Source organism: Myotis brandtii, unplaced genomic scaffold, assembly GCF_000412655.1.
Source record: "Myotis brandtii unplaced genomic scaffold, ASM41265v1 scaffold819, whole genome shotgun sequence".
NCBI classification, from domain to species: Eukaryota; Metazoa; Chordata; class Mammalia; order Chiroptera; family Vespertilionidae; genus Myotis; species Myotis brandtii.
The window spans coordinates 551,451-578,115 of NW_005371320.1; the positions used below are offsets into that span (position 1 = coordinate 551,451).

Sequence of the window (26,665 nt, forward strand, 5' to 3'; positions counted from 1 at the left end):
GGCAAGAAGCAGCCAGGCGACAGAGAGCCAGGGTGCGGGCTGGGCCCTCACGCCAGCAGCCCTCAGGCAGAGGAGCCGGGTGTGAAACCTTGGCTGCCTGGCTAGGCTGACGGCCGGGGCCTGCCTTGGGGGACAGCGCCATGCCACCCACGCCCACCTGGCACGTGATCCCAGTCGGTCCCCACGGGCATCTCCTCGGTGATCCCGACGCGGACGTGCACGTTGAACCGGCTGTCGAGTGCCCACAGCATCTGGTCGTTGGGGCTGCAGTGGACGCTGACCAAGGTGACCCCGGGAGGCTGCACGCGGGAGGGAAGGACAGAGCAAGGCCGAGAGGTGTGAACTGAGGTCAGTGACGCGGCAACGGGAGATTCTAGAAACTTTCGCTGATTCCTGCTTGCTAGCCTGCCAGCCACTCAGCCACATGTCACCACTCACACATCCACCCATGCCTCCACCACCCACCCAACAGGTGTACTTGAGCATCTACCACATGCCAGGCACTGTGCCAGGAGCTGGCAATCAATTTTCTTGTCTCCTGGATTTTGTGAAAAATTTTTTTAATGATTTCAGAGAGAGAGGGAGAGGGAGAGAGTGATAGAAACATCCATGATGAGAGACAATCATTGATCGGCTGCCTCTTTTAAACTGTTACCGGCTGGGTGTCTCCTGGATGTCAAGTCCTGTGAGAGACAGCCATTACTCAAATAGTCACACAGAGAAACAGGAGGCCGCCCCAGGCAAAAGCTGCCCAGGTGAACGAGGCGCCCAGACCACATAACTGGGTCAGACCCAGAGGTCAGGGAAGCCGGCCTAGATCCAACCCGATACCAAGATGGCAGGACAAACAGGAACGACCCAGAGGGGAGGGCAGGGGAGAGGGTGCCAGGCGGGGGAAGTGTCTGCAAAGCAGGGAGCATGGGGGCACGAGGGACTGAAAGTCCTGTGAACCACTGGAGGAGGTAGCGGGGGCCCACTGCCCACCGCTCAGGCGGCTGGAGTGGGCGGGGCTGGGCCGGGCAGCACTGTGCAAGGGGCATCTCCTCCATAAGCAGTGGAGGCCTGCTGGGTACCGGGGCCCGGGACGCTGGGGCTGACGGTTCAGAGAGAGCTCTGGAGACATGCCTGAGAGCAGACGCAGGAAACAAGACGCAACGTGCAAAACTGAGGACACAGGGAGGTTAGGTGGGCGCACCCCTGCATCAGGGAGGTCAGGTGGGCACACCACATGCATCGGGGAGGTCAGGTGGGCACACCACCTGCATCGGGGAGGTCAGGTGGGTACACCACCTGCATCGGGGAGGTCAGAGGGCACACCACCTGCATCGGGGAGGTCAGAGGGCGCACCACCTGGCATCGGGAAGGTCAGAGGGCGCACCACCTGCATCAGGGAGGTCAGAGGGCACACCACCTGGCATCGGGGAGGTCAGAGGGCGCACCACCTGCATCGGGGAGGTCAGAGGGCGCACCGCCTGGCATCGGGGAGGTCAGAGGGCACACCACCTGCATCGGGGAGGTCAGAGGGCGCACCACCTGGCATCGGGGAGGTCAGAGGGCGCACCGCCTGGCACTTGGGAGAATGGGGTTAAGTGGAGGCAACAAGGAAAAGACTGCAGGTGATACGGCAGCAAAGGATCTCACAGATGTCACCCACTGTCTGCCACCCACCTGAGAGCTCCTGAACACGGCCCAAGACATGCTGCTTCACAAATGTCACCTGGGAAAGTCCCAGGGACCTTACTCCAGTGGCCAAGCAGGGCCAATCGGGTGAATAGTTGCAGTCTGTGCAGGCTGCTCTGTACACACACCGGCCATTTTCAAACTAGGAAATGCTCTCTTGTTGAACTCAAGTCCCCCCAGAGTAAGAACGGCTAGTGGTTCTCAAACCTTGGAGTCCCTGGACGTGTGTGGGGGCTGTTAAAACGACACATTCAGGCCCTAGCCGGCCTGGCTCAGTGGTTAGTTTCAGCCCACAGTTTGAAGGGTTCAGGGTTTGATCCGGTTAAAGGCATGAATCTTGGTTGCAGGCTCGATCCCCAGCCCCAGGTCGGAGCTGCAGGGGGCAGCCAATCAATGTCTCTCTCTCACATGATGTTTTTCTCTCTCTGTCTCTCCCCCTCCCTTCCACTCTCTCTAAAATCAATGAAAAAATATCCTCGGGGGAAGATTAACAAACAAAGAGGCACGCTGGGGCCAACCCTTATGCATCAGACTTTGGGGCTGGGGCCCCGAAACAACCTTGTAGACAAGCACCCGGGTGCTTCTGATTCAGGGGCCACTAGGCTCTCCACTCTGTCAAGCACAGGCAAGGCGAGACCACACACACGCACATGCACACACAGAAACACGCGTGCGCGCACACACACATGCACACATGCAGACACACACACACACACACACACACACACACAGCCCAGCTGGTATTGAGGCAGAAATGGAAAAGCTCATCCTAGAATTCATGTGGGGCTGCAAGGGACCCCGAAGGTCAGAACAGTCTTGAAAAAGAACAAATTTGGAAGACTCGCACTTCCTGCTTTCAAGACTACTCGGACGCTACGGTGGTCACACAGCGAGGCCTGTCCCGAGACAGGCCAGTCCACGGAGCAGTCCAGTGGTGCTGCCAAGGGCGCCAAGACTGTGAGTGAGAAAGAGCATCTTCCCAGCAAATGGAGCCGGGACAGTCCTTGCCTCACGCCCCCTTCAGAGCAACGCGAACGGGTCAGAATAAGCGTGGGAGCTAGACCTGCCAATGGTCCTTACATGACACCAAAGGCAGCAGCGACACAAGGTAAACTGGACTTCATCAAAATTCACAACTTCCACACCTCAAAGGGCACCATAAGGAAAGCGAAGGGGAGAGAACATTTCCAGATCACGTACTGAATAGGGTCTAGGGCAGGGGTGGGCAACCCCTGGCACGTGTGCCATGTTTGGCATGCCAGTAACTTTTGCTGGCACGCGAAACCCTCTCTTATAATCTTCCATTTATAATTTTTTTCTTAATATCGACATTTTTATTTTTCAGATAAATTCAGTGTAGGTGCATCTTAGATAAATAATTTTACATAACAAGTTATCTTAAAGACCATAGACATGGGTTGACGAGACAGGGGAAGAGCAATTTCTATGCCTCTGCCTTAACTCTCCCTGCCTTCCTAGATCCGAACAGTGTTTTGGTTTCATCCACATACGCTTGTGAATCTTTGCTCTCAGTGATGAATTTTGTTAAGTCTCATAATAGGAGTAGCCTGATGGATGAAAGTGCATCTCTCTGAAGGTCACGAAATATAAACCTGATGTAAAATCTCTGTCATCAGTGATGCAGCAGCAAAAGTCCCACTGATAATATCAAACGGAGTCATAAAGTTTTCTGTCGGACTATCAGTGTACATGTATACATTGAAAAATAAATGTATTTTTCATCATCATATACTGTGTTTTTGTCGCTCGAGTGAATTTTATTATTTCTTCAAGGTTCTTCACATACGTACACCTTAAGAGATATCAAGTAGGCGTAACATGTTCTCAAAAAATTAGGGTTGGCATGCAGAAGAATTTTGAGTCAGAGATTTTGCTGGTTTTGGCACGCACTCACAAAAAGGTTGCCCACCCCTGGTCTAGGACCCCGAATACAGAACTTTTAAAATCCAACAACAACAAGAAAAACAACCACATTTTTTAAAGGACAAAGGACTTGAAGAACCACTTCTCCAGCCCTGGCTGGTGTGGCTCGGTTGGTTGAGCATCATCCCAGGCACCAGGTGAGGGTTCAAGCCCTGGTAGGGGGAGTGCAGGAGGCAGCCGGCCCATGTTTCTCTCCCTGTCCCCCCCCCTTCCTATCTCTCTAAAAATCAACTAAAACATACATCTTAAAAAAGACATTTCTCCAAAGATATGCAAAGGCCAACAAGCACATGCAAAGGTGCCCGACATCAGTCACTAGCCCGTAGGAATGCAAGTCAAAGCACAATGCAGCCCTTCCTCACACCCACAGGGTGTCTGGAGAAAGAAAATGGAAAATAACAAGCAGGGAGCACGTGGAGAGCAGGGACCCTCCTCCCTCCCAGGGGGTGTGAAGTGGCGGGTGTGGAATGGAGACAGGCTGCAGGCCCAGGGGTTGAACAGCCCCACCCAGCAACCCCACGCGGGGACATTTACCCAGAGCACTGGAGCGGACCTCGGACCACAGGCAGGAACGGCCACAGCAGTGGAATTCTTCACAACAGCCCATGTGCCCGCACCGGAGGCCCGGACACAGAAGGTGGCCCTCGGCGTGCGGCACACCTCAGAGGCCGCGCCCGCCCGGCCCACCCCCAAGCGACATGGCAACAGAGGGAGTCACGTGAATTGTTTGGCTCCCCAGTGGGTTTAAAAGTGATGGTTATATTCACTGTAGTCTATTAAGTGTGCAATAGCATTACTTAAAAACAAACAACCATTTTCATTACAGGTCATCATTATACACTGAGCAAGAAACACGTTATTGCTAAACAATGCTGAGCACCGCCTGAGCCTCCGGGAGCGGAGCGTATTGTGCGGGGGGAGGTCTCGCTCGCTGGACGGACACGCAGGCCTGCGAAGCGCAGCAGACCGAGCTCTGCCTGCAGTGGGATTGCTCAGGACCGACCCTGACACAACATGAGCCTCAAAACCCGGACGGTACGTGAGCAAAGCCCACCTCAGGCCGCGTGTCTGAGCCGTTTCCAGGAGGAAAACCCACCGAGAGGAAGCAGGTCAGTGCTTCCAGGGGAAGAGAGGGGGTGGGGACTGACCGCTGGGTACAGGGCTTCCTTCTGGGTGATGAGAATGTTCCGGAGCCCTGGCCAGTGCGCCAAGTGGTTAGTGCTGGCCTGTGCACCAGAGGGTCGCAGGTTCGATTCCCCACCAAGGGCATGTACCAGGGTTGCAGGTCCGATGATTTTCGTCCCTGCTTGGGGTACATGTGGACAGCAACCAATCAATGTGTCTCTCACATGGATGTGTCTCTCTCCCTCTCTCCCTTCCACTCTCTCTAAAGATCCAAGGGAAAATTATTCTCACTCGTTGGGTGAGGATTACAAAAAAAAAAGAGAGAGAATAAGGGACAGAAAAGCATCCCTTGCAGATGGTCAGAGAGACATGCTTACAAAACAGACAGATGTTCTCAGCCTTTCTCATTGCGGGACATGCGGGGGGGTCGGCGAGGCCGGTGGAGCAGCGGCAGGTCCCTGGGAAGAGCCCTGGAAACAAGGCGACCGGACGCCACGCACGGCGTCGAAGGCCGCCCCCCTCCAGAGGCCCGTCCTCCCCTTCCCCGTGAGGCTGAGTGTTGTTTGTCCTGTCCTGCCCCTTGGCCCTGCGGTGGCTGTACTTTCTGACCGTTGGGTCTTCCTGCAGATCCCCTTCCTGCTCAGGTTTGTTACTTGCAGGTAAGCTGGGAGCTAGATTCCCCCGGTCAGGCCTGTCTTAGTGCAGGGGGCCCTCAGGGCGAGGGGGTGATGGGCAGGGAGCTGGGACTAGATTCCCCTGGTGAGGCTTGTCTTAGTGCGGGGGACCCTCAGGGCGAGGGGGCGACGGGCAGGGAGCTGGGACACTTTTTCTCTGGTCAGCCTGTGACCTGGGCTGATCCCTCCCCACCGTGTCCCCTTCAGGCTGGGGCGCGGGTTCTGGCTGCCTGGCCTGCTGGGCTGAGCCTCATGGCCGTGTGGACCACCCGGGGGTGAGCCCGCTCTGCGTGCGCTGGGTCCTGTGGGAGCCCCCGATTCCGGGAGCTGCTCCGCTGTCACTGTGGCACACGCCTGGCTCAGTGCACTTTCCTGGGAGAATGACCCAGCAAGGAAGCCCCGCTGCGGGCTCTGAAGGGACAAGCTCTCGGTTTCTTTCCTCTCCTGATCGGCAGCTGCAGAGCCAGCGGCCCCCACCAGTGACTCTGCCCCGCGCCTGGCCTGAGGGGTGACTTCAGGGACTCTGCATCTGCCAGCCTTTCCTGGGCGGCCACCACATTCTCACATTCTGTTCCTCCTGAGTGGAGGCCGTGAGAGGCCTCTGACCCCTTTCTGTCCAGCACTTGAGCCCGTCACGGCCTGCAGCACAGTGACCGTGACACTGCAGAAACTCTATCCCTGCGCACTGGCCCGCTGTCTCCGATGGCCGGGCACGCGGCAGCTGCTCAGATGGCCCCGGCGCCCAGGCCCTGCTGGCCGCTGCTGCACACACAGGCCTGGGGCGGCCTCTGTGCGGGGAAGACCCCGGCTCTGCTCCTCCAGGACCGATGCAGACCCTTCCTGGTGCTGGCAGCTTTGGGGAGCACTGGGTCACCCGAAGGCAGCCCATCTGCGCCTGGTGGTCTTTGCTGGGAACCACGCCGTCCAGCCCAGGAGACAGAGGCTACGGACACATGCCCCTGGGAAGGGTAGTATTTCTTAGGACCAGGGTTGGAGAAGAGCCCCCCAAAACAACGGTGCTCTAGGAAAAGAGGTAACGAGGGATAATGAAGGAAGTGGCAAACACAACCTCATTTTCCTCAAAACGGGGTTGTTGCGTCAGCAGCATTGGCTGCCACGCGGGAGGCCTTGTCTCCTCACCGGGAGGCGGCAGCGCGTGGTCCTGAGCAGCTAACGTGCCGGGGAGCCCAGGAGTGGGTGGGTGACTGCGCCCGGCTCTCAGCACGCAGCGTGGCCCAGGCTCCTGCGCGCTCTGAAACACCAGCACTGCTTGGGAGACGATTCCAGAACCAACTCACACCTGCCCTTTCCTCCCTCCAGAAACACGCTACATGGTGAGGGAGAGTTAAAAAAAAAGGTTGGGCCCAGCCAGTGTGGCTCAGTGGTTGAGTGTGCTCACGAGACAACCCCAAAAGTGGGCAACACCTTCTAGAAAGTAGGATAAAAGCAGAAAGAGAGGGAAAGCAGGAGAGAAAAGGTAAGCAGAGGCCAGGTTAGGAAGCCATGGGACAGAAGCATGACCCCAGGAAGAGCAAACAGAGAAGCAGGAGGGCCGAGGCAGGAAGGAGGCTGCTGACCAGCACCAGGACATGGCCCAGAACTAAGGCCATGGTGCCTGGCACAAAGGACAGGCCTCCTGGGCACAGCGCCATTTGTCCTCAGAACACGGGAACAAAGAGCTTACAAATGTCCAGAGGAGAAGCAGGTCAAATCTCAGGGATCAGCTACCAGAGTGGCTCAGGCCATGCTGGGCGCCAGGAGGCGGTGCAGGAGGACGTCCTGCTTCTCAGGAAACGACCCCCAGCCTGGACGGCCGTGTCCAGCACGGTCAGGGTGACGTGGGTGAGAGACTTTTCAGACATGCAATGTCTCCAAGAGGTACCTACCACGCACCTCCTCAGGAACGGATTGGAGGATAAACCCCCAAAACAAAGGAAGAGGAAGACACGGGATCTAGGAGCGAGGGAGGCGAGGGCGACCCCAGGGTGACCAGGCTGGACCCGAGTGGCCAAAGCGTCCCAGAGGGATCCCTCCAAGATGACGACCTGAAGTGTCCGAGGGACAGAGAGGAAATGGAGCTAAGCGCCCGCCCCACAGGAGCCGGAACCGGAGCCCTGCTTTCTGCAGCTGCGCTCTCCTCGCCCACAGTGGAGCGCTGGCTCCCGTGTCCCCCAAGTCTAAACCCTTGTGTGTGGTGGGCAGGGAGGGAAGACCGACGGGGAGGGGCCTGGAGCAGGGCTGCTGACCCAAAAGTTTGGGTTCTTTGTCAAATATATGTTTTTCTCTCCGATTATAAAAAAATGTCCTGCCCATTACAGGTAAATATAGAAAACAGCAATGAGAGTTCATGATCCCTTAACCAAAAATAGTCACTTCGCTATCGATTCTTCTAGGAACGTAGTGGCATTTTCTCGTTTTGGTTTCTGTTTTTCACAACATGGAACCACACCACCCTCCTCTGAGCGCGCTGTGGGCACAGTGAGAACAGACGCCACGTACCGCTGTGTGCACGTCCCCGAACCCTGGCGGCAGCGCCGGCACAGGAAGCGGGGCAAAGGCCAGCTCCAAACCACTAAAGCCCCCCTCCACTCGGAACAGTCCTCCGGATCCATACTCGCCAGAACACGATTTTAAAGTGCATCCTCAATTATTTACAGCGACTGTTGTCATGACCTGCTAAGTGGGCTCCTCACACCAGGCAGGCCAGCGCACTCACCAGGCACCCTCTCTCTGGGTCAAGGGTCATGTTTACAGAGACCACAAACGGCTTTGGGAACATTTCTGATCATTTTCTAGGACTGGTTTGTGTTAGGTTACTCAGAGCTATGGGCTGCTTTTTCCATAACTGACATGTGAACCGCAAGATATTCAGAAAAGAGGGGACGACTGAAGGAAGGAGGAGGGGCCACAACAGCCCCCTCAGACAGAGCTCCTTTTGGTGTTTCGCTGCCTTCACACTTTTCCAACGTGTACTTTCTTAAATGCAAACACAGGCTCATCAAACATGTTTTGTAGCTGATGCTTTTACTCCAGTACTTCTGTGAGCACTTCTCCCGGGAACACAAGCTCTCACGCGAGGCTGTGTGGGTGTCGTCCCTCAGCAAGGCCTCGATACATCCCTTGAGGAGCAGCGGCCTCCCAGGCCCTGCCCAGGCAGCCAGCAGTATTTCTGCTCTCTCTCTCATTAAAAGCCAGGGCGTCTTGCCCGGCTGGTGGGGCTTAGCATCGACCTATGAACCAGGAGGTCACAGTTCGATTCCCGGTCAGGGCACATGCCCAGGAGGCAGCCAATCAATGATTCTCTCTCATCATTGATGTTTCTAGCTCTCACTCCCTCTCCCCTCCTCTCTGAAATCAATAAAAATAATATTAATAAAGAAATATATATTTAAAAAAACCCCACAAAACCAGGACATCTTGGTACCCTGGGGTGAGTGACCCTGCCAGCGCAGAGGGTGGAGTGACATCGAGGGTTAGGCGGCACTGCCTTAGATCGGGAGCAGAGAGTAGAATTCCCTTCACCTTGTTCTGCTCTGGTGCCGAGACGACGACGGTTCATTCTGACGGATCAATGGAAGGCCCAGCCCGGGGCGGGGGGGCCCACTCTCTAACACCAACGCTTCCCCAGCGTCTCCCTGTGGTCGGGCCTGAGCTTTTCTAAAGATCTGGATGTTGAAGTTCCACCTCGTTCCCTCCATCCCCACCAGCAGCATTGTGAGCGTGGCATTCTCAGGTACTAGCTATACCCTGTTTGCATGCTTGTTTTATTTTGTTGCTCATATACTAAGTATAACTAAAGCAGCTGAGTTTAAAATAATTTTTAAGTGTTAGTTTGGCCATTTGCAGTCATATTTGTCTTGGTTTTCCAGGTTTCTGTCTTTTCCAGGAAAGCTGCAATCCAGGCCCCAGAGAAACTGACAGAGCCAATCTGCACAGGGAGTTGGCGGGAGCCTCCCAGGGGGCGCTAGGACCAGGGGGAAGAGGGGACCAGGAGGCGGAGGGGACCAGGAGGCGGAGGGGACCAAGGGGCGGAGGGGACCAGGGACAGAGGGGACCAGGAGGCGGAGGGGACCAGGGGGTGGAGGTGAGCATAAGGGGCTAAGCAGATCCCTGTGAAAGAAGAGGGGGGCCTGCTGGGGTGCGGGAGCTGGACCACCTGCCGGACCAGCTTCCTTTATCCCCACCCAGCGCCAGCAGCACGGGAAATCCCATCAACTGTGCTCTCAGCTTCAGAGCTAATTTTCAGGTGGACAGAAAATTCTCCAACTGATGCAGCAAACTCCAAAGAGATGCTAAACACAACTATAAATATTTTCTCCGAATCTTTCTACACGTTAGCAAGTCTGAAAACTGGGTCATTTGTTTGAGTGCTTTGTAAAACCTCACCCCAAACTGCTACAGGAGGGAGGTCTCAGGGAGACGAGACTAGGAAAGAAACGGAGGGACTGCGGTGATTCTAGGTTTCTGTGGCTCACATGTCGTGCCCTTCAGCATCCATCCATCACCTCTTCCATTTGCCCCAAATGCAAACGTCCTACATGCAGACCAGGAAGCGCAGGCAAAGAATAAATAAGATGCCGCAGAAAGAGGTGGGTCACGGCTGAAACATGTGAACCTATTTGCATTTGAACTCCTGGATTCAACCAAGTCGTCCTGACATTCTAAGTCCTCTCCATGGAGCCCCTTCGGCCTGTGTGAGGTCACAGCACCGGTGCACACCGAGGCGACAGTCAGTGCTATGGCCCAGGCTTGTTCTCAGCACCAGCTGGGGCGACACACCCGTGGAGTCCAGCCCTCCGCCTACTAGCCATGAGGCCTTGGCAACGTTCTCGTCCTCTCCGAGCGGGGTTCCCGGGCAGGGCAGGGATAAGCACGCACTGGGAGGAGGAGAAGATGTGCTTCAAGCGCCAGCCTGGCACATGGGAGTGCCCAGCAACGGTGCCCGTGGCCACTTCAGACCGCAGCAACCAAGTGCTCAGCCCTGCTGCCCAGGAGCAGCGGCCCCGCAGACTGTGCTAGGAGAGCAGGCCTGGGCCCGGCTCGCTCAGCTACTCACTAGGGCTGTGGCGCCCACACGGAGCTGTCCAAGTACCACGCTTCCGCTGCCAGTGGGAGCCACTCCTGCCCTCCGCCCTGGGGGAAGCAGGAGAGGGACAGAGAGCTGGGAGAGCGGGAGACAGGCCTGGTTTCCCCACAGGAGCCCATTCCCAGCACCCTGCATGAACACATCCCACGGCGCCCGAAGTTCCGAGTGAGACATGGCTCTGCTCAGCAGGCACTCGGCACGGCCACTGCTTCCCACACAGTTAGCAGTCGCGCTTGCTCAGACCACAGCCTGCAGGCCTCCCAGGAGCCTGTGCCACTGTGGCCACTTCACTGGGCAAGGCTGCTGGTCACTGCAGGCAGCAGCACACTCCAAGTTCAGCTTTCTCCCCCCAGTTTCAGCTCTGTTTCCGAGAGGTTATTCTAGAATCTAAGAGGAGGAAGGAAGAGGAGTGTGTGGTTTCATGGTCTCCCACGCAGCCCCATGGATGAGCTGTGGGCCGGCCGAGGAGCAGCAGAGGCGGGCTGGCTGGGCCCCGTGGCCTCGGCTCACTGCCCGGCACTCCCACCCCACTCGGCAGCATCCTCACCACCACCCGCGCTCATCCACCCAGCAGCCCTCCCTGACCCTGGCAGGACTCCACGCTGGGGCCCCACACGCGTTCCAGTCCAAGGTTACTCTAGGTCGTCGACGGGCCTGGTAACTGCGATGAGTACTGGTGGGAGCTGCCAGAGGATCACTAGCAAGCAAAGCACAAGCAAGTGCGGAAGCAAAAGACTGATGTGACACAGATGAACTAGAGAATAGGAAGAAAGAGAGAGAAAAGCGAACAAAACCAAAAGAGGGTTTTTGAAAGGATCAACAAAATTATCAAAACTTTAGCTGGATTAAGAAAGAAAAAAAAAGGGAAACAAATTACTAAAATCAGGAAGGAAAGTAGGGGCATAACTGCCGACCTTACAGAAATAAAAAGGGTCATAAGGAAAAATACGAACAAGTGGATGCCAATAAACTAGACAACGTAGGTGAAATGAACAACTTCCTAGAAAGACATAACTTCATATTGAATGAAGAAAAAAACAGAAAGTTGTGAACAGACCTTTAAGAAGTAAAGAGACTGAATCAGTAATTTAAAACATCCCACTAAGAAAGGCCCAGGCCCACACTGATAAATTCTAGCAAATGCTTAAAACCCACCCTTCAGAAACTCTTCCAAAAAACATAAGAGAAAAAAACACTCATTTCATTTAAAAGGCCAGCAGCACCCTGATCCCAAAACCAGACACATGACAAGAAAAGAAAACCAAAGACTAACCACCCTTAGGAATACGGACACAAAAATCTTCAACAAAATCCAGCAAACCAAATCCAGCAAGGTCCACCAAGGCCGTGACCACGCCAGTAGGGTCATCCCAGAATAAAAGGAGGTCCAACATACAAAGTTGGTCAAATTCGCGCATCACATTAATAAAGGAGAAACCCACACAATTATCTCAATAGACGTAGAAAAAGTACCTGAAAAAATCCAACATCCTTTCGTGATAAAAACATTCAACAAAAATAGGAATAGAGCCCTAGCCAGTTTGGCTCAGTGGATAGAGCATCGGCCTGTGGACTGAAGGGTCCCAGGTTCAATTCCGGTCAAGGGCATGTACCTTGGTTGTGGGCACATCCCCAGTAGGAGGTGTGTAGGAGGCAGCTGATTGATGTTTCTAACTCTCTATCCCTCTCCCTTCCTCTCTATAAAAAAAATCAATAAAATGTATTAAAAAAAATAGGATTGAGGGGAACTTTCTCAACTTGCAAAAGGGCATCTATGAGAACGCTCCCAGCTAGCAGCGTACTTAACGTGACAGGCAGGATGCCTTCTCCTGAGGCCAGGCACAAGACAGGGATGTCCACTCTTGCCAGTGCCATTCGACACTGTACAGGAGGCTCCAGCCAGGACAATTAGGCAAGACAACAAAATAAAAGACATCCAGATAGGAAAGAAAAAAGTAAAATTATCTCTATTTGTAGACAACATGATCTTATGTATAGGAAACCTTAAAGAACCTACAAATAAGTTATTAGAATTAATAAACAAGTTTACCAAGATTTCCAGATACAAGATCAATATACAAAAACTTACACTAGCAATGAATGATCTGAAAATACAATGAAATTCCATGTACAAAAGCATCCAAAAGAATTAAAAACATACTTTGAACATCCAGCAGCCCCTCACTACATTTTTCAACAGAAATCCACTAAGCATAGCAACCAGGCCCCTCAAATCTTTAGGGTAACCAGACAGGGCGCTGGAGTCAGACTTCTGCTTCTGATCCAGCGGCGGGACAGCCACGGGCAAAAGCAAGCCACTGAGAACACTGCAAACTGAGATGCGGGTGCGGGGGACAGCGGGAGGGGGATTCCTTGTGTAAGCCAGGAAAGGCTCTCACAGAACGCTGATACTAACAGGTTACCTCCAGGACGAGATTTTAAGGGACTTTCACTTTCTTCTCTACACTCTGGGCACTGGCTTTTAAAAACATGCTCATTTTGTAAAACCCGCGTTCGGGAGGCCAACGGATGTGGCCACCTTGTTCCCCGACACGTCCCTGCCCGCGGTGGAGGCTGCCTGTGCAGCGAGGCGCTTTTCCGACAGCCGCCCCCAGCAATGCCTCTCAGAGGGGCATGTTGGGGCAGTTCCCTCGAGCTTACCTGGACGGGGGGCTCAATCGTTATCCAGGCCGGAAGCATGAGACTGGGGTTCAGAGGCTGGGTGCCCACGCGGAAGTACACGCCGCCCCTGGAATCACAGGCCCACACGTGCTGGTTTCCACACGCCAAGCTCGTCAGTTTTGCAGCTCCTGGAGACAAGGAAACACACAAACACGAATTACTTCTGTAAAATGACTACTCTTTCACGGACTCTATCAACTTTAATTTTATTTTGCAAAGGAAGAGATGAGGAGCGTGACCAAGACCACCTGCCAGGCGCCACACAGCAGCCCCTCTGTACCAGGCGAGGCCGTCTCCACGTGGGCCTCTGGTTAGCGCCTTCAGAGGCGACTATTACAGCAACAGCAATAGGGACGAGCGGAGAGGATGCGCCCTTCACTGCTGACCCAGCTGGAGGCAAGGTGAGAGAACACAGCCCCCGAACCTTCACTGTTCTGTTCCTATTTCTCCTTGTGGATTAAGCTGATTTGAAGAGGTAGGGAGGTAGGAGGAGCCTTTAAAGAGAAACCACATTTGATTGACAGTCTATCTGGCAACCACCAACAGCTGCTGTGGGGCGGGCTTGCAGCCAGGCCCTCACTTTGAACCTCATCACAGCACCCAGTGTCCCCGTCCACGTGAGGCCATCGGGACCAGACACGGAGGCATGTGCCCAGGGTCCCACGGAGGGGACGTGGCTCAGCCAGGAGGCTGAGGGTGAACTGAGGGTGAAGCCAGGGTGGCCTGACCCCACACCAGCTACCTTGGCCCCTGGGAAACCACATCCAGAGCGCAGACCTCACGGTTCAGTTCCATCAGCTCTGACAAATGGACCGACCTGGTCACCCCGTCCTGTCAAGTTATGGGCCATTTTACCCCCCGAGAGGGTTCCCTCAGGCCCCTTCCTGTCACTGCCAGGCCACGACCCTGTGGATTTCTACCACAGGGTCCGGCCTCGCCTAGGCCTCCACAGAAACAGTCCCAGGTGCACGCTGGGTGTGGCTTCTCCCACTCGGGGTCCCTCCTTTCACGGCCGAGGACGATTCCCCTGCACCAAACACCACGCGAGCCCATCCATTCACCTGCGAGGCACATTTGGGCCACCTCTGCGCCTTGCTGTCGGGAGTAAGCTGCTCCGCGCATTCTGGCAGAAGACCTCTGGGAGCAGGGGTTTCTCCTGAGCAATGCCCAGGAGTGGAGCTTCTGGGCCCCAGAACGGATGTTCACCTGGCCAGTGTCCCCAGTGACATGACACACGCACAGCATCCGCTGTGGCACCTCTTCTGTCACCCCTTCTAGTAGGTGTGAGGGTATCTTGCCGGGTTTAACGTGCATGTGCCTGAGAGCCCTGGTGCTGAGACTCTGGATGTGCTTCCGGGGCACTTGTGCATCTACCTTCTCTTGAGAAGTGTCCATTCAGGTCTTTTGCCCATTTTTCAAGCCGAGTGGTTTGTCATCGATGACGAAGCCAGAGGGCGGGTCATCTGGACTTTAAAACTGGGGGAGAGGTGGTGCAGCTGCCCTTGCTGGCGGCGCTGCCTTGGCACCCCACACAGTTGCCCTGGCATCGGATGACTGCCCATGTGTCTGCACCAATGGGCACGGGTCTTGCTGTGGCAATCCTGTCACGTGCCTTTAGTATGAGACAAACTTAGAAGTATAACTCCCACAACACGAAAGTTCTCAGCACCCCTTTGTGCATTTCCCAAAGACGATGATTTCTTTTATGCTGAAATTAACTGCCTTTTCCTCTCTTAATCTTCTATAGGATGGCTTACCAGGGAGTTCTAGAGACTCTCTAGGGATCTATATTACATATTAGAACATTTGTACCAATCAAAGTAAAGGAGCTTCAGCAGTAAGTCCCAGAAGTAGCTGAGAAACAAATGCTAATCGGAAGGCAATGCTATGCTGGGGTCTGCAGCCGCCCTGAGAGCAACTCCAGGCAGCAGCTGCCTTGGGAGTCACCTGGGGAGGAGTCACCTGGGAGGAGTCACCTGGGAGAGAGGCACACTGGCGGCCTCAGAGCGAGGGGACACCACCATGCAGAACACACAGTCACATTATCAGGGGCACATTCTTTTAGAACAAATACAGAAGCTGCTGGAACCTAAACGGCCTCAACCAGCTGATTCTGGACTGAAGAGCAGGGCAAAGCAGAGAACGGCCCCCGGGGGCTCCTCTGCAGTCCTGCCTCACTCCGCTCTCCCGGCTCCTGTCCGTCCACAGAGGGAGGGGACGGTCGAGGCAGGTGGCAGACACCCTGCCCTCTCACACACTCCACGGCTCCCAGTCCCGAGTTAAGCGGGGCCCCATCCAGCCAGCGGGCTATGAGCAGAAGTGACTGTCCCTCCTGAACGGAACCACTGGAGCTGGTGCAGGGCCCTCCAGCTGCAGTGCCTGAGGGGCCGGGGCCGCAGAGCACCAGGGGGACCAGTGCTCCCACCCCGGGCACAACCGCCCTAAGAGACCGAGGCTGACAGCCGAGCTGGCGGGAAAGCAGGCGGCGTTCACTGTGAAGTCGCTGATACTGGGGCCTGTCGCTACACAGCCCAACCAACACACGCAATTTTCCTGCCACTTTCGGGTTTTTCTCTCCCATTAAAAAAAAAGTTCTAATTACTTTATTCAACAGATCAGACTTCTTCCCTTAACAGCAAGTGGCACCTACTTGGTGTTTTACTCTATCGGGCTGCACACTTTTCTGCACACATTTCCAAAGGCATGACTGACACCAAGCACTTCCCCATCCCTCGCTGAGACCCATGACTGTCATCACAGACCGCACTGTGCTGACCCCTGTGCCTGACAGTGCACATGTGCCAGGACTCTTAAACATCCACCAAAGGATGCCAATTGTGGGGAGCCGATATAGGGTTAAGCCTCGGACTGACCTGCTGGCAAAGTCACAAACAGGTCTTCCGAGTCTTAAACAACCCAATCTGAGAGGTGGCTGCTGATTTACACGCGCTATCGTTTAAAAAATAAAAAAGGGGGAATTTGCTGGAAGCTGGTCCATCCTTGCTGCTTGACACAGTCGCTGCAGGGAAGAAACATCTGCACAGCATGTTTCAAGGGACCTGGGGTATATGGCATACTGTTCTTAATATGTTTGCTTCCCTTCTTAGCGCTATGTGTTCTAACCAGGGGTCACCTCTCCGGGAAAGGTTGTTTCCCCAGGTGGGGATTTTCCCCTGGAGTTAGGGATTAACAGGACTAAGGAAGGGAATCAGTAAAACCCCTTAACTAAGTGCCAGGCGGGTAGTTAGTCACTTTAACTACGAACAATCACGCTTAAGCTACATAATCTTTATTTAGGATAATCTCCTTCAGTTACTTCCTTGTAGCTTAACAGAACAATAGAGTAGTGACCTTGGAATGGAGATAAGAAACGCCCTAACCTTTGGAATAGAATGGATAGGATTAAAATCAAATGGTATAAATACAGATGTAATGGGAGAATAAAGGGAGAACCTAGCTATGCTGATCAACTGAACGCTGCCTCCGTGTCATTCCTTCTTCGCTGACTCCGTCCACACCTTTGGGAACCCCTGGACCTGCTGGGGCTGGACCCCAACAGCCAATCTGCTTCCAAAAACTAAGGTTGTAATAAATTGCAAATTCCATGCTGTTGTTATAACTGGGCTCAATAGCGAAACATTTAATTTAAGAATTCTCTTCATTTCACCTAAAGCAGCAATTGATTTGGTAGTTTGCACAGGGGCAGAAGAGGGATGCTACCCCTTTAAGAAGAAATTAAAGGCAGAAACTGTGTTCATGACTTGACACTTTGCTCCTTAAAATTGCAACTTCTGTGTGCCACGTGGGGAAGACCAGTGACATTCCAGACTTTACAATGACCTGGCACAGCCAAGGTCAATACCAGCACGAGGTAGCCCAGCTCGAGTGGTCGGCACCGGGAAGACAGGCTTCCATTTGAAGGTTCTAAGGCCGGGGCACTAGTACCGAGAGGCCAGGACTGACAGCAGGGGCCAGCCATCTCTGAGGCAGCTCACATTCCACAGGATGCTCCTGCCACCATCTCTCTGCGGTGGGCGCTGTTCCCCTCAGGAAGGTGAGGAACTGGGTTGAACGGGAAGACAGCAGCTTGCCAGGCCCAGCTCTGGGCACAGCCAGCACTGCCTCTGCTGTGAGTCCCGCTCCTCAGCCTGGCCTCCTGCCACCTGCTGTGTGACCCACTCCGGGCTTGGCTGGATCCTGGCACTGGTTTGCTAAGGATGAATTTGCAGGCAGGAGGCTGGGCGGCTCCGTCCTCTGCGCCTGCACCACTGGCAGCACCCACTGCCTGCACCACACCCACTGCCTGCGCTCAGACGGCCAAGCACCCACTGCCCGCACCACTGGCAGCAAGCACCCACTGCCTGCGCCACCGCAGCACCCACTGCCTGCGCTCAGACGGCCAAGCACATCCCGACTCAGATGCAGCTCCCCCTCAAATGGAGACTCACATCCCCCGAAGCTGTTTCTCCCCAGAAAGCATGGCCACCATCCCAGTGAAGCCCAAGGGCACCTCCAAGCCCCGCCCTGCTCCAGCCGCCAGCTGAACATGCAGGGAGGCAGGGCTGTGGGCTGGAGCTTCGAGCAGGGAGGCCCCAGCGGAGCTGGTGCGCTGGGTGGAGCCAGGCACGATGCCCACTCCCTCTGCACCAAGCTCTCAGCGTGGCAGGACACAAACCGCACCTGGGCTTGGCGCCTCCACGAGGAACCTCGGCATCTCCCACACAGGCCTGGCTGGGGCTGTGGGGGTGGGCTGGGGCAGGCAGGAGGGCCACGGCCATCAGTAACAACTAACAACGGCTGGCAAATGCTCTCAAAGGCGGAACAGTGGCCCTGGTGCTGGGATTAGGTTCAAAAGACAGTGTGAGGACGTGTACCTGGGTTGCAGGTTCAATCCTGGCCCTAGTCAGGCTCCTACGGGAGGCAACCAATCGATGTGTCTCTCTCACATCCATGTGTCTTTCTCTAAAAGTCAAGGAAAAAAATATCCCTCGGGTGAGGATTAACAAACAAACACAAAAACATGACCCTGGGCAATGCCTAGCTCTGGCCAGAGCGAGCTTGCCTAGGGGAGGGCCGCCGGCTGCTGCAGCTGCGCTGGATGTATGGGGCCTGGCTGGACAACAGATGAAGGTCTCCGCATGGCACCCTGTGGAGCCACCTGGGCCGAGACCTGCGGTGGGTGGTGAGCGGCCCCTGCATCAGGAGGTGCCGCCTTCTTGCTCTCCCCGCTCCATGTTTGTGTGGAGGAGGACTAGTGGCTGAATTCTCAAACATCAAGTGCTTGCACAGCAATGCTGGCTGTCAGTTTACCAGGAGGCCGTATGGCAGAGTATTTCTAGGGCCCATCTGGACCCTCTGAAGCCCCTGGCACACCCTCCGCCTCAGACCAGCCACACCTAAGCTGCTGTTCAATCAAGAATCTGCCTGAAGCCCTAACTGGTTTGGCTCAGTGGATAGAGCGCCAGCCTGCGGACTCAAGGGTCCCAGGTTCGATTCCGGTCAAGGGCATGTACCTTGGTTGCGGGCACATCCCCAGTGGGGAGTGTGCAGGAGGCAGCTGATCGATGTTTCTCTCTCATCGATGTTTCTAACTCTCTATTCCTCTCCCTTCCTCTCTGTAAAAAATCAATAAAATATATTAAAAAAAAATCTGCCTGAATAACCTTATGTTTGGGCCCACCCTATTACCTCATTTCTTAGAACACGAATGAATGATTCATCAAAGGCACCTGCTGTGTGGCCCGCCCTGTAACCAGAGGAGACTCGGAGAAGAGCAGTGGGAGGTGCAGTGTCAATCCTGTCTGACTGAGCACCGAGCCTTGCTGAGCACTGAGCCTTGCTGAGCACCGAGCCTTGCTAGCTGAGCACCGAGCCTTGCTGAGCACCGAGCCTAGCTGAGCACCGAGCCTTGCTAGCTGAGCAGCTATTCTATGCTGGGAGGAGACAGTAAACGGGTCACTGATCCTGGCGCAGGACACGCCATTTTTCAGACTGGAAAGCACGAAGCTGCGTGCCATATTCAGACAGACTGGCAGAGGCAATGGCACCAACGGGATTACTTGAAGCAGTTCTTTGCGGGCAACTTCCTCTGAGTCTGCTCCTCCTGAGTTCTGAAAACCCCCAAACCAAGGTGGGAAGTGAAGCTCCTACAAAAGTAAGAAGCCCATTTAATCTGCAAGAGTAGCTAATCAACCTCCTGAAATCCAGCAGCTTACAAAGTGTCATATAAGAATTCACACAAGTGGAACCCAGGGGCCCGTCACATCCACAGGCAGGACACACAGGACGGCATACCTAGCTGGGCAAGGTCCAGCCGGGTCCAGTGCAGGCCGGTGGGGCAGCTGGCGGACAGCGTCCTGATGAACACCTGGCCCAGGCTGTCCAGCGCCCACAGAGCGTCCTGGCAGGCGGCGTAGGCTCTCATCTCGGTGTCGGGCGGCAGCTGCACCGTGGACGGGCGGGACTGCGCGTGCTGGGCGCCCACGCTGCACAGGTCCTTGCTGCCCTGGCACAGCCACAAGGAGCTGCCTGCAGGAGAGTTCAGGGGTGTCACTGACAAAAGCAGCCGCTGCCTCTGGACAGCTGACACCAACGGCTCCCTTGCTCCCTTGCCACCGTGACAGAAGCTCCATGTGCTTTAAGGTAGCATTGGAGGGCACACCACGACTGAGCAAGAAACAAGCCCGAGTTATTTTAAAGAAGTGAGAGAAAGCAGGGCTTATGGGATTTTAGGAAGGCTATGATGTTGGCCTAGTGGCTCTGACCCAGGACGTGCTAAAGTTATGCCCAGATTTCAAGATCCCCATTAGACCATACCAGGGAGCCAGCTGAATCCGATGCAAAAGCAGAGAGTCTTTTATTCGAACTAGTTCGGCTCCCCGACCACACTCACCGATGCAACGGTAAGTCAAGTGGCAGAGAGAGAGAACTCTGTGTGGAGAGAGGTTTTATAGGGGGTTGGAGTAAGGGGAGGAGAAAGGACTGTGGGCCCTGCTGATTGGCCAGGCGCAAGTTGGTGTCTTGTTCCTGGGTGTGGCTAGCAGAGGCTTAGGCTTCCGGGAAGAAGCTCCTTGCCGAGCACATGGCTGCCCCAAAATGGAGGACACAGGGTAAGATGGAGGGCGTAGTCCTCGCCCTTTCACTATGATGAAACACTTGGTGTGTTCCCTCCGCGCTCTGGAGGGCGTGGGGTCAGAGGGCCTCAGAAGCACAGAACCCAGGGGCTGGCCTGCTCTGCAGGGGGCTGGGGCTGGGCCTGCGGAAGCTGGAAAGCCTTCCCTTCCCGTCCCTCCACCATGTTCAGATCCTTAGGTGAAGAAGATTCAGCTTAAAATGCGAATAACGCCCCCGGGAAGTGAAAAGCTTGGGCACATGCATTATCTAAAATTCGATCTAAAACCTGTGGCCAGGATGTTTTGGAATTCAAGATTCCTTTGGTTTGAAGACCTAAGTCAGTGATGGCGAACCTATGACACGCGTGTCAGAGGTGACACACGAACTCATTTTTTTGGTTGATTTTTCTTTGTTAAATGGCATTTAAATATATAAAATAAATATAAAAAATGTAAGTCTTTGTTTTACTATGGTTGCAAACATCAAAAAATTTCTGTATGTGACACGGCACCAGAGTTAAGTTAGGCTTTTTCAAATGCTGACACGCCGAGCTCAAAAGGTTCGCCGTCACTGGCCTAGGGCAGTGCCTTGGCCTGTGTTAAGTCCCAGGCCAGCAGCACCCGGTACGCAGTGACACCGCTGCAGCGCGTGTGTCAGTCAGTGTGCGCAGCCCCCCTGGCTGCTGCGCCATGGCCGCTGAGATGGCTGGAAGTCACTGCTGCCAGCCCCGGCGGCTGCACTGCATGTTCCCCCTCCTCAGGACATGCTGTCATGACTCACTCAGCTTCACTGCTCTGGATCCTGCTCTCCTGGTCAAGTGGGCCCAGCCCCAGGGGCCCTCGGCTCAGCCCACAAGGGCTACTGGCCTGTGACATGACCCACCTTGTCTCTGGTTCACTCAGCCACGCCCCCACCCCAACAAGGCCACAGGCAGACTATGGCTTTCACTGCCACGGCCACGCCTGCACTGCTCTCCACCAACCTTCCTTCGTGGGAGCAGGGGAGGCCAACACAAAGGCCCATTTGGTAGCAGAAGCTGTCCCGCGGGGAACAACGTTGTTCCAGTGAGTGCCTGGGAAGAAGAAACAGAAGCAGGTGTTAGAGAAAGAAGGAACTAACCACACCCCAGAGCGTGGGTTCTAGACCACAGCAGGCCCTGCAGCTCACTGCTGGTTCCAGCCTGTCCTTACATGGAGGGCTGAGCCAGCACTCGAGAGCCGGCCCGATCCTCTGTGGACACCGGCAAGCAGAGCCAGTCTTGCCCAGGGACGAGGAGCTGGTGAAAACCCACAAAGCAGGGGTGCATTTACAGGAAGGATGGGCACGTGTGGACTTGCACCGCATTACAGATCTGGCTAGAGCCTGGCATTTTCAACAGCATGATAATGTTCCTCCAGGAAATGGACTATTCTCTCTTCCTAGGCTCTTCAGGCTTGGGTGGGTTTTTTCATTTAAATAAAAAATTATTAATGTAAAACTGAGCTCCATTTGCTTTCTATCATAATAGGTTCCCAGTGGAGACTGATCGCACACCACCAGACACTGGGATCCAAGTGGCAGCAACGACGGATGAAGAAGGGAAACGGACAAGCACCAAGAATGCCTCCGTCCCAATCACCCCTACACTGGCCTCTGTCACCTTCGCAGGCTGAGTGCCTGACGCTTTCCTTGACATGCTGGCCCCTTCCTCCGACGGAAGCTGCCTCTCAAGCGGCCTGAAGTCTAAGCAATGCACCCACCGATAAGACTCCCCTTGGCGACGTGGAGGTCATTCTTGCCCGAGGAGATCCAGACGCCGCTGTTGTTGACCCCCAGGAGGCTGGGCTGGCACTGAAGCTGCTGAGACCAAAATGCCATGCGAAGCTTGTCTGCCACCTTTTCCACGGGCACTTGGGCCGCCGTAGCCACTGAGTGTGTGGCGTGCATGATGGTCTGGAATAGGCTGCACTGGTCGAACACCACGTAGTCTGTGATGCTCACCTGCAGGGACGGGCAGACACGCTGTCAGGGCCATCTTCCTGCCCGCGTGCACATGCGTGTTAGTGAGGACTGAGAAAGGTCTAGCAGGACACCACCGAACTGCTGTCATGACCCCGGGGGGTTGGATTTAGAGTGGAAAATGTCACCTTTCATACACTTTTCTATCACGTGGATCTGTTACAAGCCTGTGACTGAATATCACCCCCTTACACCTCCACGTCGTTTGTTCTAGTTAGTGAGAGAGAATTGTTTTGTTTTTAAATTTAGGTATTTCTTAGGGGCACCCATGTACAATACTTAGACTACACAATAATAAGACTTAAGAAGGTATTATAAGTAATAATTTATTATCTAAACCAGGCCTGTTAGGCCTTATGCCAGGCCAATAGCCTAAAGCCCCCGTCTTGGACTGAAGGCAGCACCTGGCTCAGATGCCAGGCCCTTGCTTCTCTCACATGACCTGAAAGGTGCTTTTCCAGGTGCTTCCTGAGGAGACTCCTCCTGCTCTTTCTAAAAGGCTTTCACGCACGTATCTGCTCTGCTGGGCTTGACCACAGGGGACTCGCTGCCCTATTCCTAGGATAGTCTCGTGCAGGTGACGGGCCCAAGTCTCGAATAATGAAGTGTTGAATGAAAGGGACCTCCATTTACAAAACACAGGAACGAAAAGGAAATTCCTGTAAAAGTCAGTACTGGGTGCAAACACTGCCCTTGGTCAGTGTGAGCTGCTGCCCTAACTGAAGCAGAAGCGGAGGCTTCACCATCGGGCCCCCGAGGCCCCGTTCTCACCCCGGAGCCCTCAGAATGCTGGGCCTGCACACACTGGCACTGTGACCACTCGGTGTGTGTACCTCGCCAAGGCCACACCAGGTCTGGGACAGACGCAGTCCCAGCACCCAGGACCTGCGGATGAGCAGGATGCAAATGTAAATAAAGTTTAGCAGCCAAACAGTGCTGCTCTCATGCTACAAAGAGTTAGTCTTTAGTAATTACACTAACTGCTTTTAAATACCTCAAAGGTGATTCTGCCGATTAAATTTCTCTAAAGATAATGTTCTGAACATTATGATAAAACGTATCTGCTTTCCTCTTGGCTACTTAAAAACAGAATTTAGTACGCACGTACAGGTGAGCGTGTGTGTGCGCGTGTGCGTGTAATACCATGTAACATGGTGACGAGTAGAGAGAAGGTATTTTAAGGTCCTTGTGTAACTCTTCGAGTGGCACCTGGCATGTAGATTAGAGATGTCTGTACACACACGCACACTCATCAAAGAGCAAACACACCGACTTCCCCACATTCTCACCTCAGGGACCAAGAGCAACAAGGCAGGTCTGAGGCGACAGTGAGACCTGAGGCCGTGAACACCACGCTGAAGCGACGCTGCGTGTTCACAGCTGCGAGGGCAGCGCAGCCTCACCCGCCCCCGGGAAGACGGGCCCCACAGGGGGAGTAGACACCCCTTTGAGAACATCCCAGCCACCTGGCTGGCACCAAGTCACGAAAGGGGGCTGATGACACCCTCCCTTTCGGGAGCCAGCGGAGGTTCCCCTGTTGAAATGCCTCCCACTCAGAGGACTTCCGAACACGCAGAGAGAGAGGGACTGTAATTGTGGGTTGGGTTTCCCAACCCTATTGTCTACTCTCTTTTCTTAGCGCGTCTGTCAGAATTAAACATCGTTATTACCCAGGTCTTCGAATGGACGTCAAGGGTTTATTTCACGTATAGATTTCTAAACACCCACAGAAACAGCCTGCGCTCTGAGCAGAGCTCCACGAGGCACCTCCTCAGGTGGGAAGTCTAGGTGTCTCCAATGTGCTGGACCCAGCAGTCGGACTCAGTAAAACTGAGCACTGTTACTCACCCCCGCCCCCAATCTCTTTAGGGAAAAGGGAGGGGCTGCAAAGGGGCAGCAGCCCCACCCCAGGGAGACCCGGGCCGACCGGAACACCCACTTGCCACCAGTGGTCGTCCTCCCCTTGGGGCTTCTTGGGAACAATGCCGGTTCTGAACCACAGGGTTCCGTGGATGTCCAGCGCCCACAGGGTCTGCTGGTCCCCGAGCGCCACACAGACAGGTTCCAAGGCCTGCCTTTCGCTGAAATGGAGGAGGACATGGGAGTCAGCATCCAGGCGAAGCCCCAGCGGGTATAGGACTGCCAGCAGAGGGCACCCTGGGGGTTGGCCTGGGAAAAGACACCCCACCCACAAGATCCCAGGAAGGAAGCCGCATTTTGAGTTAAGTTACTGTGCAACATCAATTGTTCAAACGCGTAGTAGCTTCTGAAAGACATACACAGACCCAGAATGACAGGAAAGCTCTTGGAAGAAAATAGCCTAAGAAAAAAGTGAGCAGAAGCCCAGCAGGAATCCAGGCCCCCAGGCGCCTCCACCTCCCTGTCCCCCCTTCGCTGTGCCAGGCTGTGCCAGGCTGTGCCGGGGAGCTGCAGCTGGGCAGACGCCGCTCTCTCTGGGCTTCTGGTGCCATCTCACCAGCCTCCAGGCTCAGCTGGGCTCCACTCTGCGCGGTGCCCTCGGCCTCCGCAGGTGGAGCCGGGCGCCCGGTGCTTGCTCCGCTCCCCGGTTCAGGAGCATTTGCACTAACCGAGAGGTTAGTTCACACTCCCATTGGGAGCTCCATGAGGCAGGGCAGGCTCAGTGGTCTTCGCACACGTAGCCCAGCAGCTCTGGCTTACAATGGGGACTTGCTCAACTTTCCTGGATTGCTAAATGCAAACCAATATCCTAATCTAATTTTCTAAGGGCTATTAATAATTTCTTACTAGCAAAATGATTGGATAGTAATTCTGTAATTAAAATTTTGCAAGGCATAATGTAACCAAATAAATTACAGTTCAGAGGTCAATTTCAATAGACTAGGAGGATAATAAAGAAAACTATTTGCCTCTACAGCATCCGAGATTCTAAAGAGAAACGCCCCCAACACTGGGCAGTTCTGAACAGACAGTCCTGAGAAACGGGTGGCGTGTGAGGCTCGGGGTTGCACAGGAGGCAGCAGCATTGACAAAGCTGCGCTCTGACCCAACATGCAGTGCGTCAGAGGTAGACAGAATATGTCTCCAAGGTCAGGCTGCTCAAACCGGTTCTGACAACTGCAGAGAACACCATTACCATGGAAACCCCCAGGGAACCAGCTCTTCCTGGGAAGGCTCCCCTGGACGCCTGAGGGGCGTCCTGCTGACAAGGACCAGAGGAGGGACAAACAGGCCCGGTACCTGACGATGTCACACTTCCACTGCTCCCCTTCAGGACAGAAGCTGCTCACGCCCTCCCGGTACAGGAGGGCTCTCTGCTCCGTCAGCGCCCACACCACGCTGTTCCGGGCTGTCACCTGGGACAGTGGGTACGGGCAGTCGACCTTTATGGCTCTGGCACAGGGGCGATCCACGCTGAGACCTGCGGAGAGATGGACAGCAAGCCCCAAACACACAATCGGGCTGTCACACCTCACTGTTAGGTTTACTTACTTTTCTTTTTGGTATTTTGCTATATTCCTTTGTAATAAGTGCTTTTTAAAAGATCTAGTCAGCCCCTGGTTGGGTGGCTCAATTGGTTGGAGCATCATCCCACACACGGAGAGGATGCAGGTTTAATCCCTGGTTGGGGGTATGTACGGGAGGCAACCGGTCGGTTTCTCTCTCACATTGAAGTTTCTCTCTCTCTCTCTCTCTCTCAAATCAACAAAAACAATCTCAGGTGAGGATGAAAAATAAATAAATAAATAAAAGGTCTAGTCAATTACCCAAGGGGAGGGAGGTGGGGGAGGTAGAAGAGGGTAAATGGAGGATAAATGGTGATGGAAGGAGACTTGATTTTGGATGGTGAACACACAACATAATATACAGATGATGTGTTATAGAATAGTACCCAAAACCTATATAATTTTATTAACCAGTGTCACCCCAGTAAGTTCAATAAAAAAGGGAAAATAGGTGTTGTCAACACACAATGGTGAAGTGGTGCTGAAGTGTAACATCAGGTGCAGCATTTCAGACGCCCTTGGAAAACCCAGGAGTAACAACCGAGTCTGGTACGTAAGGTGTCCTGAGAGACGCGGAAAGCCCGTGCCAGAGCGAGATGCTAGCCTCTGGCTCCATCTTGTCGCCTGCTTTGTTCCCACAGCCTCTAGGATAGTAGCTTCTTGCATACAGACATGCTAATCGTTAGAGGAATTCTCCTTACCAGAAAGTGCCTCTCCCGAGGAGGTAAGTATGGACAGAATTAATGACTATTTATCAGAGATTTGCAGGAACCGCATGACCAGACTCACATCATTTAGCACAATCTTCCTTGGACCCCTGCTGGCGCCCAGATGTCTTCAGTGGCCCATCACCTCTTGCCCCTCCCACTCCCCTTCCC

At 54.3% G+C, this 26,665-nt stretch overlaps 1 protein-coding gene across 1 annotated transcript in view; it reads right to left on the reverse strand.

The window, feature by feature from the left end:
- The window catches only part of TECPR2 (tectonin beta-propeller repeat containing 2), an 83,104-nt gene that overhangs the window by 3,964 nt on the left and 52,475 nt on the right, over positions 1-26,665 (reverse strand). The window contains exons 12-18 of the mRNA XM_005884108.2: positions 25,522-25,702; positions 24,242-24,383; positions 22,044-22,284; positions 21,287-21,376; positions 19,486-19,719; positions 13,171-13,319; positions 119-299 (exon numbers count right to left, since the gene is read on the reverse strand). Coding sequence (XP_005884170.1) covers positions 119-299; positions 13,171-13,319; positions 19,486-19,719; positions 21,287-21,376; positions 22,044-22,284; positions 24,242-24,383; positions 25,522-25,702 — 1,218 coding nt within the window. The remainder of the gene's footprint in view (positions 1-118; positions 300-13,170; positions 13,320-19,485; positions 19,720-21,286; positions 21,377-22,043; positions 22,285-24,241; positions 24,384-25,521; positions 25,703-26,665) is intronic.